General features: G+C 44.5%; 1 protein-coding gene across 4 annotated transcripts in view; it reads right to left on the reverse strand.

Moving 5' to 3' along the window:
- The window catches only part of gpat2 (glycerol-3-phosphate acyltransferase 2, mitochondrial), an 84,029-nt gene that overhangs the window by 11,316 nt on the left and 60,213 nt on the right, over nt 1–12,500 (reverse strand). For all 4 annotated transcript variants that reach the window (XM_062543992.1, XM_062543988.1, XM_062543989.1 and 1 more), the window contains exons 15-16: nt 7,097–7,361; nt 6,586–6,728 (exon numbers count right to left, since the gene is read on the reverse strand). In XM_062543992.1, coding sequence (XP_062399976.1) covers nt 6,586–6,728; nt 7,097–7,361 — 408 coding nt within the window. The remainder of the gene's footprint in view (nt 1–6,585; nt 6,729–7,096; nt 7,362–12,500) is intronic.

Here is a 12,500-nt window from a genome sequence, read left to right on the forward strand (position 1 = left end):
GCACGGGGCGGACGGTGGAGGACGGTGGACGCGCGTCCGTCCCCCCGTTTGAAGGCGAAGCGGGAATAAACTGTGGCTGACGTGTTTTGGTGGCGTCTTGTCGTCTTTTGAACACGGGCCGTCTGGAGCGCCCCACATGCTTCAGTGATGTGCACTCTCTCTCTCTCTCTCTCTCTCTCTCTCTCTCTCTCTCTCTCTCTCTCTCTCTCTCTCTCTCTCTCTCTCTCTCTCGGGGTTTGCCTCTGATGAAGTGCTGTGTCGGGAGAGAGTCGGCAGCCGCTTCTGTCCTCGGTGACGGAGGAAGCTCTCGAGTGCGCCGCGAAAAAAAGAAAAAAGAAAAAAAGAAAAAAAAAAAACTGTGTTCCACTTCTTAACTACTTAACTTATTACAGTGCATGAAAATGCACTGTACTGTTCTTCCAAAACTTCTTCTTCTTCTTCTTATTATTCCGCTGATCAAATTCATTTTTTCTATTCAGCTTGAACCGTTTAACTTAGAAACTTCATTCAAACGTCGCAACGTAGGTCTTAAATAGGGGAATGCTGCTAAGTATTTTTCAACTTTGCAACTTTTATACTTTTTAAACTATAAGTTAAAAACTATTACAAATTTCCCCATAGACTTAACATTGGCCTCTATGACATCACAATCGGATCATTAAGCAATTAGAATCTTATGCCAGGTGGCCAGCCCCACCTGCAGCAGCCCTCTCTCTCTCAGGCTTTAAGCATACAATCTCTCTGTGAAGACTACATATCCTGTTAACTGTTTCCTCTTTCCACAACTGTTTCAAAATAAGTCCTCACTGCAATAATACACTATTAAATCATTTAACCATTGAAACTACTCAACTATTTAACTGTTCAACCATTCCAACTGTCAGTTATCATCAACTATGCCTCCAGTCAACTACATGAGACCTCCATGCACCTAGCAACATAGCAACCATCAAAATTAAGCGTTTATGACCGTTTCCATAGCAACCAACCTGATTTTACTACAGTAACTTCTTTATTCCTGATAGTGGCAGCCATGGATACCCCATCAACAAATGTTTCAAAATAAAAGTCCTCAGTACCAAGTTAGCTAGTTAGCATGGTTAGCATAGTTAACATTATTAGCATAGTTAGCATTTTTAGCATAACTGCTAAAAATGATTAGCTACGTTAACTAATCAACCTGGTTAGCATTGTTAGCATAGTTAACATTATTAGCATTGTTAGCATTTTTAGCATAACTGCTAAAAATGATTAGCTAAGTTAGCTAATCAACGTGGTTAGCATTGTTAGCATAGTTAGCATTTTTAGCATTACTGCTAGAAATCATTAGCCAAGTAAACCAATCAACCTGGTTAGCATTGTTAGCATAGTTAACATTTTAGAATACCTGTTAGAAATCATTAGTTAAGTTAGAACAGGAATGTTTAAGCTTTAAAATGTCTACCTAAACACTATCAACTCTGTTTAAACTATGCAACCACCATGTTTACCCTAGCTACACCTTAGTAGCCATATCTACATTATCTATCTATAATTTTTTTTTGCATTTTCATGCACTGGTAATTCCTTGGAATTGCATTTCTAGTTTTTTATTGTTGTTTTTTGATTGTTTGGTTAAATTGCTCATTTTCAAAACGTCGTATCATTCTTCTTTGTGAAGTGTTTCTTCATTAGTGAATGCAGTGGGCACGAGGCGGATGAATAATGAGGTTTGTAGTAACTGCACCCAAAGCACCAAAAGATTACAGCGGGTGAGTTCATCCGCATTGTTTGGTCAATGACTCATTCTCGCACCCCCGTACTCGATAGATTACGCAACGCCAAGCGGGGGTGAGGGCAACACACAACTTCCCTGAAATTAAAAGGTGGGCTGTCATCACACACTTTCCCGATCATCATCAAACAAAACAAAACTACCCGAACGAACACAGACACAAAAAAAAAAACCCTCACTGCACCATCATTGCAGGCTGTAGGCACTGTCTTTTTTTATTATTATTATTTCTCTCTGTATGGTTCTTTAGAAGACCACTGCACCGTCATCACACACTTCCCAAGCATCATCAAACAAAACTACCCGAACGAACACACACACACACACACACACACACACACACAACAACATCACTGCTCACTGCAACCATCCTTGCAGGCTGTAGGCACAGTCTTTTTTTTTCTCTTTATGGCACTTTAGAAGTTTGTGAGTGAGAGTTATTAACTATGCTCCATGCGGGGCTCGCCCCTGCTCCTGGGACGCGGTGGCCCCGAGCGAGCACACACACACACACACACACACACACACACACACCCGGAGCGGGCACACTTCAAAGGCAACGTGCGCCATCTGCCTCCCCCGTCATCATCTGCATCACCACCAGCACGACTAATACACACAATTACGCTCACAGCTCTCCGATCATTTGTACAGTCATTATTCAATTTAACAAACGAGAGTGAACGCAATTACCAAGGGTCATGGAGAGGGAACGGGAGTCACTAGAGAGAGTCAAGAATGAAGAGGAAAAAACATACATACAGGGTTACAGTTCGTGTGTGTGAGAGAAAGAGGGAAAGAGGGAAAGAAAGAAAGAAAGAAAGAAAGAAAGAGGGTCATTCCACCTCAATTCAACAAATGCCTTCTGCTTGACCATCTCAGATTTCCTTCAAAATTTTACCACCTGAAGAGTAACCATTTAAACTGACTTAGCCAAAATATTAGATTGGTATACCTAATACGTCCAGAGAAAAACGTTTTTGAACATGGTACCCCCCTTCTGATTTTTGGCACATTGGCGCCCTCATCTAAATCTGCAGCAAAGTTCAGATGTCATTATCTCAAAAAGTGTTCAAGCTAAAGACTTCACATTTTCTGGGAATAATGATTGCTACCTATAGATTCCACATATTCATTCGTAGGCCGTATGTATTGATACTGACTGTGTTTCAATCTTGTGAAATCAGAAGAAAAATGGCAGATTTTTTTTCAACCCCCACATTGGGTGCTCCATTACACAATTTGTAAACAAAATGTTTGACAAATGGTTATATCTCTCTACAGAAGTGTTTAAGCTGTCTTTGAAAAAGTAATGAAGAGGTGTCTATATTGCTTTTTTGTTGGAAGTATTGTAACACAAAACTGAAAAATAATCAATTTGGATGATATTGTATCTCCCCATTACAGAGGTATGACACGCTATACCAATGAATTGAACACATCTCCAGAAAGAGTATGGAATGGGCTTTCAGACTGTGAAATTTCAAGATGGTATTATGGCTGCAGTTATTAAAAAACATTTTTTTAAATATTGGTCTATTACAACAATTAGCGTTGCTTTTTTGTGCTATTATTTAATGATTTCATAATCCTTGTCTTATTCCTAAGTATCAGATGTTTATGTCTCATACTGTTAAACATTTATATTTTCATTTACTTGCTGAGTGATGAACTAATAAAATATTTCCTGTATTTCCGAAATAAATTGCTGCTGTCACCATTTAATGCCACTAGATGTCACTGTTCATGGATATCAGCAATGTGTTGTTATAGTAGACCAATATTTCAAAAATAACATTTCAATAACCATAGCCATAATACCATCTTGAAATTTCACAGTCTGAAAGCCCATTCCATACTCTTTCTGGAGATGTGTTCAATTCATTGGTATAGCTTGTCATACCTCTGTAATGGGGAGATACAATATTATCCAAATTGATTGTTTTTCAGTTTTGTGTTACAATACTTCCAACAAAAAAGCAATATAGACACCTCTTCATTACTTTTTCAAAGACAGCTTAAACACTTCTGTAGAGAGACATAACCATTTGCCAAACATTTTGTTTACAAATTGTGTAATGGGGCACCCAATGTGGGGGTGTGAAAGAAATCTGCAATTTTTCTTCTGATTTCACAAGATTGAAACACAGTCAGTGTCAACACATACGACTTAGGAATGAATATGTGGAATCTATAGGTAGCAATCATTATTCACAGAAAATTTGAAGTCTTTAGCTTGAACACTTTTTGAGATAATGACATCTGAACTTTGCTGCAGATTTAGATGAGGGCGCCAATGTGCCAAAAATCAGAAGGGGGGTACCATGTTCAAAAATGTTTTTCTCTGGATGTATTAGGTATACCGATCTAATATTTTGGCTAAGTTAGTTTAAATGGTTACTCTTTAGATGGTAAAAGTTTGAAGCAAATCTGAGATGGTCAAGCAGAAATTTTCTCTAAAATCCGTTGAATTGAGGTGGAATGACCCAAGAAAGAAAGAGAATCAAGGAGTTTTGAGTGTGTGCGTTTGTGTGTTTATCTTCCAGAGTGTGTGTATGTGTTTGTGTGTGTGTGTGTTTGTACAGAGGATGTGTGTGTGTGTGTGTGTGTGTGTGTGTGTGTGTGTGTGTGTGTGTGTGTGTGTGTCCGTCTCTCTGTCTATCTGCCTGTGTGTGTCTGTACTTGTGTTTGTGCACGGGAGGAGTGTGTGTGTGTGTGTGTGTGTGTGTGTGTGTGTTTGTGCACAGGAGGAGTGTGTGTGTGTGTGCTTGTGCAGCAATGAGAGAGATGGACAGGAGAGTGCATTGGGCCTCTGTGCGTCTGTGAGTTAGGGGCTATGAGGACAGTAAAATGTACCGAGGCAGGAGGGAGAGTGTGTCTGAGTGGTCTGGTGATGAGTTTCAGATTTAAACGCGGAACGGGAATGTGTGTTTGTGTGTTTATGTTTGTGGGTGTGTGTGTGGTTGTGTGCACGCGCCTGTGTGTGTGTGAGTGAGAGAGAGAGAGTATATGTGCACATTTCTGTGTATATGTGATGCCTGTGTGTGTGTGTGTGTGTGTGTGTGTGTGTGTATGTGTGTGAGAGAGAGAGTGTGTGTGAAAGAGAAAGTGTGAATATATATATGTGTGCACATTTTTGTTGTGCATGCTTGTGTGCGTGAGTGTGTGTGTGCGTGCGTGCGTGTGTGTGTGTGTGTGTGTGAGACAAAACCAATTTTGCAGATGTTTTATGGTGCCGCTCGGCCCATTCCTCCCCCCCCCTGCTGCCTCTCCCTCAGTCCCGGGCAGGAGGGCTGCTCACGGGCAGATAAACAGAGGGACAGCGGGGAGATGGACACACTCCATACCCACCAGTGATGGAGCACAGACCGGCCCTCACAGCCTGGATAATGCAGCTCCACTCCCAGACACTCAGCCTACAGTCACTGATTCAGATCTCAGATAAGATCACTTTAACAGTCAAGTGTGGCCTGGTTTATGTTGTGTTGTGTGTGTGTGTGTGTGTGTGTGTGTGTGTGTGTGTGTGTGTGCAAGTGTATGCAATCAACGCTAGTTAATGTAGCATTGATTTTTGGAACTGTAAGTAACTCAGCATTTGAATGCATTAGATAGAACTACGATGTTCTTTCTGTGCAAGCATTGGAAGTGTGTGTTAATACTAATACACATGCTTTTGCTGGGCATCTATGCGGGTAGGGATGTGTACATGGTCATATAATTGTGATAATTGTGTGTGTGAGTGTGTGTGAGTATATGTGTGTATGGATGTGTATGTGGTCATATAATTAATTGTGTGTGTGTGTGTGTGTGTGTGTGTGTGTGTGTGTGTGTGTTAGAGTGTGGATCGGGCCGTTTTTTTCTGTCCGCGATCGACCCGAACCCGACAGCGCAGTGATCGAATCCGACCCGAACCCGACAGGCATTAAGATATTTGTGTCCGAGCCCGACCGGGCCCGACACAGTTCAAATCACACTATTTGCATAGGCATACTAATGACACACGTGGATATTGCTTGTGTGGAAAGTCCGATTGTATCAATTGAAAGGCATTCGGAAACGTCGGCACAGATAAGCGGAGCCATGAGCACACACACACACACACACACGAAGCAAGAAGTGCACACGTTAGAACAAGAGGCCGGGCACAGTTATGTAAGCTATGTCTACATGCTATGATTTCCCTCTCTCGTTTTTGATGGTCTTAAACTCTCCAGAGGCTAACTTCTGTTTGCAATCTTCCATCTTAGCACGGCTCACAACTGCACTTACTGTACGTGTTTCGTTGTCGCATTCAATAGAAAAATCTCGCGCACAGGAGGAAATATGTTATGCTGTTAGGATCAGGAATCAAGATAATCAGGATAATCTATTACAAACCTATCACAAAAACGAACATCAAGTGAAATAAGCTGTTTTTCATTTTACATTTCAAATGTTTTATCGCGCTGGTGTGTCCGGATCCGACCCGAGCCCGAACATAAGTTCTAAATATTTGTCCTACTCCGACCGAACCCGTCGGGTTCCGACGGGTCCCGTCGGGCTTCGGTCGGGTATCCATGCTCTAGTGTGTGTGTGTGTATCTCTCACCGGTATGTACCCTGCAGGCAGGAGGTGTGTGAGTGTGTGTGTGTATATACTGTATATGTGTGTGTGAGTGTGTGTGTCTGTGTGTGTGTGTGTGTGTGTGTGTGTGTGTATCTCTCACCGGTATGTACCCTGCAGGCAGGAGGTGTGTGAGTGTGTGTGTGTATATACTGTATATGTGTGTGTGTGTGTGTGTGTGTGTGTGTGTGTGTGTGTGTATCTCTCACCGGTATGTACCCTGCAGGCAGGAGGTGTGTGAGCTGCAGGGCTCTATCAGTCAGCTCCTCCTGGCAGAGCGCCACGTCAAACTCCATCTCACCCATATCACCACAGCAGGCCACCTCACTCAGCATGGCCGACACCGCACAGGCTGGACACACATGCAACACACACACACACACACAGAGAAACACAAAAACACACACACACACACACACACACACACACACACACACACACACACACACACACACACACACACACACACACACACACACACAAACACACAAAGCAAATGCATACTGAATATATAGAAAAGCACAAACCTATAAGCACCCAGACAACACACACACACACACACACACAGAGAAACACACACAGAAACACACACACACACACACACACACAAACACACCCACAAACAAACACACACACTTGTTCACTCACCCACCAACTTACATACATCATTAATTTTTCAGTCACATGGCCACACACTCATCTCATTCTCCCCCCTCTCACCTCCGACAGCCTCGGCGATGAAGGTGTGTGTGAGGGCGTGCGCGTGGCGTGCGAGCGCGTGGCGTGCGCGGGGCGGGCGCGCGGGGGCCAGCAGGGGCTCGGCGGTGGGCGGCGGCGCGGCCATGTGCAGGTGGGGCGCCAGCAGCGTCAGGGCGCAGTACACCACCTCCACCAGCGAGCCGGCGAAGCCCACGTCACGCCGCCGGAACAGCACCTCCTCCAGCAGCCACGCCACCTCACGACACAGCACTGACACACGCACCCCCTGAGGAGGGGAGGGGGGAGAGACGGAGAGAGAGGGAGGGAGGAGTAGGAGAGAGAGAGAGAGAGACAGAGAGAGAGAGAGAGAGGGAGAGGAGTGGAGGAAAGAGGAGGGGGGGGAGAGAGGGGGAGAGAGGGGGAGAGAGGGGGAGGAGGAGTAGGGGAGAGAGAGAGGGAGGGAGGAGTAGGAGAGAGAGGAGTGGAGGAAAGAGAAATAGAGAGGGGAAGGGGGGTGGGAGAGAGAAGTGAGAGAGAGGAGTAGGAGAAAAGAGAGAGAGAAGGAGAGGGAGAAAGGGAGAGAAAGATAGAGAGAGGGAGAGAGAGAGAAAGATTTTGATTTTAATTTGTACTTCATTGCCACGTACAACAGTACCAAACTTCAATCAATCAATACAAACAAAAATGTTTAAAAGCCATAACATTTTTAAAAATAAAAATAAAAACAGAGAGAGAGAGAGAGAGAGAGAGAGAGAGAGAGAGAGAGAGGAGTGGGAAAAATTATTAGTATGATCATTATGGCTGTTTTTGAACTGATATTGTACCAAAAGAACAACAACAACTTACATTTACATAGCACTTTAACAACGCGCCTGAGGTGCTTTACAGTGAAGGGGGGGCCTCACTAACCCCCCACCAATGAGCACGGCACAGTGCGGCGGCCATTATGAGCCGGAACGCTCACACTAGCTGGAGGACATTGTGCTCTAATGTGATTCAGAAAGATCTGGCATTAATGTGATTAAAATATGTTTTTGAAAATGCTGATTGAACTGAGAAGAGAGAGGCAGAGAGAAATACAATACTGCAATAACGCTAACAGTGAGACCTTGATAGATTTGAGGTTATTGATGCGTGTGTGTGTGTGTGTGTGTGTGTGTGCATATAGAGTATGACAAGGCATCAAAAAGAATAAGACCAGTCAGCATAGAAGCTTGACAGCGGGGTCATTGAGGTCGTTGAGGTCATTGGGGTCAAGAGATACAGGCGGACGTTGAAGCGCTCAACTACAACCACACGCTGCAGACATTCCCACACCCCACAGAGAAAAGCTTTCACTGTCAACCCATTCAAATGCTGATGAAAGAGCCTCTCACAGAACAAAAAGACCAATCTAACAAACCAAAAGACAATACCGGAGGACAATTCATTAAGCATAAAAAAAAACCCACTCCATTTAAACAGCGTGAGTAGGAGACAGAAGCGGCGCGCTGATATTTACACAAAGGACAGCTAAAAGTGGAGGACAGGGAGGTTACACTTCGCCAAAGAGCAGCGAGTTGACTCGGTGGAGGGGAATCATCATTATTCACTCAAGTTCCCGTTTCCTTCCTGGCAGAGCAGGATAAAATGATTTCCCTTCAGGCAGAGGGTGACCTAGCTCAGCCCCCCACCTCTCCTTCCTCACCGGCAACCCAGTCGGAGTTCACAGGCTCTGGTGTATTGAAGTAGCTCACATCCGTAAGCTCTAACGACAGCCACAGAGGGTGTGTGCGTGCGTGTGTGTGTGTGTGTGTGTGTGTGGGGGGGGGGGGGGGGGGTGGCGGTCAGTTACAGTGGTAGCGGCCAAAGCCGTGTCCTCTGCTCTGTTCAGTTCTGCAGACACTTCATTAGATAGACCCTTCAGGAAGTGGGGACAACTGCTCCTGCCCTTTTCTGAAAGTACTATAGCAGAGCGGCGTACCCACAAAGTTACCGTTCAAAAGACTTCTAAAGGCCGTAGTTGTTATATGGGTGAGGCTGGTGCCACCATGCCAATGGAATTCTGGTCTGTGTGGACATGGCTGTGTCAAACAGTTGCAGCAGATGTGTTCTGGCTGTGAATAGACTGTTTCAAGAGAGTTCCATTATCAGTGTCATAGTTGTTCCCACCATAGATATTATAAGCCATAGACATTATAAAGCTGTATAATATCTATGGTTCCAAAAAGGTTTTGGCCAAGATTGTATAGTTACTAAGATGAATCATAAAGGGTTTTTTCAATGGAATGAAATGGCACCACTTCCGCCTCCTAAAGGGGCGTGATAGGTGACAAAATAATCAGTGTAGAACAGTGTAGAGCAGCAGAAGCAGTGTGCTGTTGATAACAGGCGGCCTGCATTATTAGCGGAGACAGAGACAGATTGCGAACAAAGTTATTTTTCTATGTATTTATCTCGCTGGAAAATACGATTTCAATGTGGGAATGTTACAATGACGTGTGTCTTGTAGAATATGGGTTTGTTACTTGCAATGCTAAATGTAGGGCTAAGGGAATGGTCATAATCTGAGATAATGTTTATTTCTCCCATAGAAATACATTGACACCGGACCTCCCGTTTGCCTCCTAAAGGGGAGTGGCAGTTGCGAACCCTACAGTACGTCACAATGAAACCAGAATTTACCCTCTTATGAATTGTCTCGCTTTATAAACCGTCTCTGGTTTTGGTTTTAACATTCCATATGTTATCTTAATGTAGCGGAAGTAGTTTGGGAACAAAATAGAACGTCCAAGCATTGCTGTTGTTTTTCTTGTTGAAAGGGTCTATATACAGTATGACTGGAGTCTCAGCTCTACCACTACAACACCTGAAAGGAGCAGCACAGGACTGAGACTGGCATCTCCAGACTGTGACATACAAACACAGTCATTTCCTGTGTATTAGCTGCATTGTGTATAAGCCGCAGGACAGTGTTTTATGTAAGTTAAAAGGAACACAATTATATTTATACCATATTAACTGTCCCTGTGTATTAACCTCATAGCTGAAGAAATTTTGCTAAATCAATGCATAAGCCGCGGCTAATAGTTGGGAAATTACGGAAATTAGTAATTCCCTGGCTTCTTCTTCCTTTTGTCCTGATGTACTGTAGTCCGAAACTAACACACACCTTGTTTAGCTACTGGTTTGTACTGCACCTCATTTTGAAGTGGTAGAAATGTATTTTAAACATATCCTCTCATGCTTTGTCTACTAAAGCGTTCTTCACTGCTATGTTTTGGTTCTCTTTTGTTTCTGTAAAAGGCAGTATTTGTTTACTCTAGTGTCTCCTATCGTTAGCTCTTGAGAGTTGCCCCTCATTTGAGAGTTGTTTTGAATTAATAGAAAACCTCAGCTGAATTCACAAGTGTAAATAAAACTCCCCAAAAATGGTTTTATTAGTGTCTGACTACATGTGAAAGTAAGTAAGGCACTGCACACACACACACTGGACAAGCACACAAACACACACACACACACTACTCACAGAGAGTCAGGGATATTCGTCTTCTACTTAAATGCACTTATTGCATGATGTAATACCACTGTAGCTTGAACTTTTTTCCATAAAATTTCACCCGAAAGCCAGATATCCCTAACTTTTTGTGAGCAGTGTATGAGATGTGATCTGGCGAAACTCATCACATGATGAAATTTCACCAACTTATAATTCTGATCCCATCTTAGCAACACCCAGGATGTTCCCAGGGGACGGTGTCCAGGATATCGCTTGGATTGATATCAGAATCTTAAGTTGGTAAAGAGGGTTGAAATTTCACCAGAGAGGGCTGTAAAACAGAGCAGAAATCAAAGAATTTAGATTTCCCCACGTGACGCGTTCTCCCAAAAGCTTGTTTACGCTCAATGTTACATTCGGATGCAGCAACAGGTGGACTGAGCATTCCGTCTCCGCGTTCATCTATTCCACCTTTTGCGCGTCGTGCGAGAGCTTGTGGGTTTTGGACGAGCGGAGCGGTGTGTGTCTCGGAGACGGTGTCTATTTTGGTCTGAAAATGGGAGCGTAAACGATGTGTCCTAACGAGTCTCCGCCGAGGGGCCGTCATGTCGCGTCCTCTGGAGAGTTCAAAGCCAACTAGGAGGACTCACACAGGTTAGCCAGTGGGAAGACACACACACACACACACACACACACACACACACACACACACACACACACACACACACACACACACACACACACACAGCGAGAGCTAGAGAAGAGGGGGAGGAGGGGGAGGAGGAGGAGGGAAACTGCAGGAGGGAGAGAGGCAAACTATTAGCAATCAGACAAGCTTTCAAGAGAGCAAACCCACGGGTGAGGGAATGGAGAGAGCAGAACAATGTGCCAGAGAAAGAGAGAGAGAGAGAGAGAGAGAGAGAGAGCGGAGGAGTGGAGAGAAGAGAGAAAGGAAAGAAAAAGAGAGAGAAAGAGAGAAAGAGAGAGAGAGGGAAAGAGACAGAGAGAAAGATGAAAGTCAAACATCAGAGCGTGTGTCTTCCACTTCCAATTCCTGTGGGGATCTATGCTGCCTTGGTTACAGTATATCACTCACTCACACACACACACACACACACACACACACACACACACACACACACACACACAGCAGAATCAGACTTCCTCCTCTCTGCATCTTCTGGACTTCCCATCCTATATTAAAAGGGGCTCCCGCTTCCCACAGTGTGACCTGTGAAGGGCAGTGAAGGAGATCCCACCAGCTCCTATCTCCGAGCACCGCCACCGAACACACACATCACACACACACTCTGCTCTACGGGGAGTACAGCCACCCACTTAGACTGAACACACACACACACACACACACACACTCTCTCTCTTTGCTCTGTGAGGACTACCTCCACCCACTTAGGCTGCATAAAAAGAGCACTCTATTTAGGACAGAGTGATTGAAACGTTTAAGCGCAAAGAGAGAGATGCTTGCGTACGTCCGCAGCGGTAGCCGATGACAATGTGATGTGTGATGGTCCAGGGGCCTAACCTAGGATAGGACTGTCAAGGAGGACAGCACTCCCTCACCTTGGGATGTGTGGGAGAGGGATGGGGGGATGGAGACAGATGGGGGGTGGGGGTGAGAGAGAGAGAGAGGGAGAGAGAGATAGAGAGAAGAGTGGGAGATGGAAAGAGAGAGAGAGAGAGAGAGAGAGAGGAAGAGCGAGAGTGAGAGCGAGCAAGCGAGAGAGAAAGAGAGGGAGGAAGAGAGAGAGAACAAATTAAGGTTATTATGTGTGTGTCTTTCGCTGTCCACACTGATGGTGAATGACGACACTATCTGTCCACCTGAGCCTCATCCAGGCTGAGAGTCTCACACCTTGGGATATGTGTGAGGCAGAAATAATGAAAGACAGAAGGCTGGAGAATACAGAGAACCCTATAGATTTGGAG

This window comes from Sardina pilchardus, chromosome 8, assembly GCF_963854185.1.
Source record: "Sardina pilchardus chromosome 8, fSarPil1.1, whole genome shotgun sequence".
In the NCBI taxonomy this organism is placed as follows: domain Eukaryota; kingdom Metazoa; phylum Chordata; class Actinopteri; order Clupeiformes; family Clupeidae; genus Sardina; species Sardina pilchardus.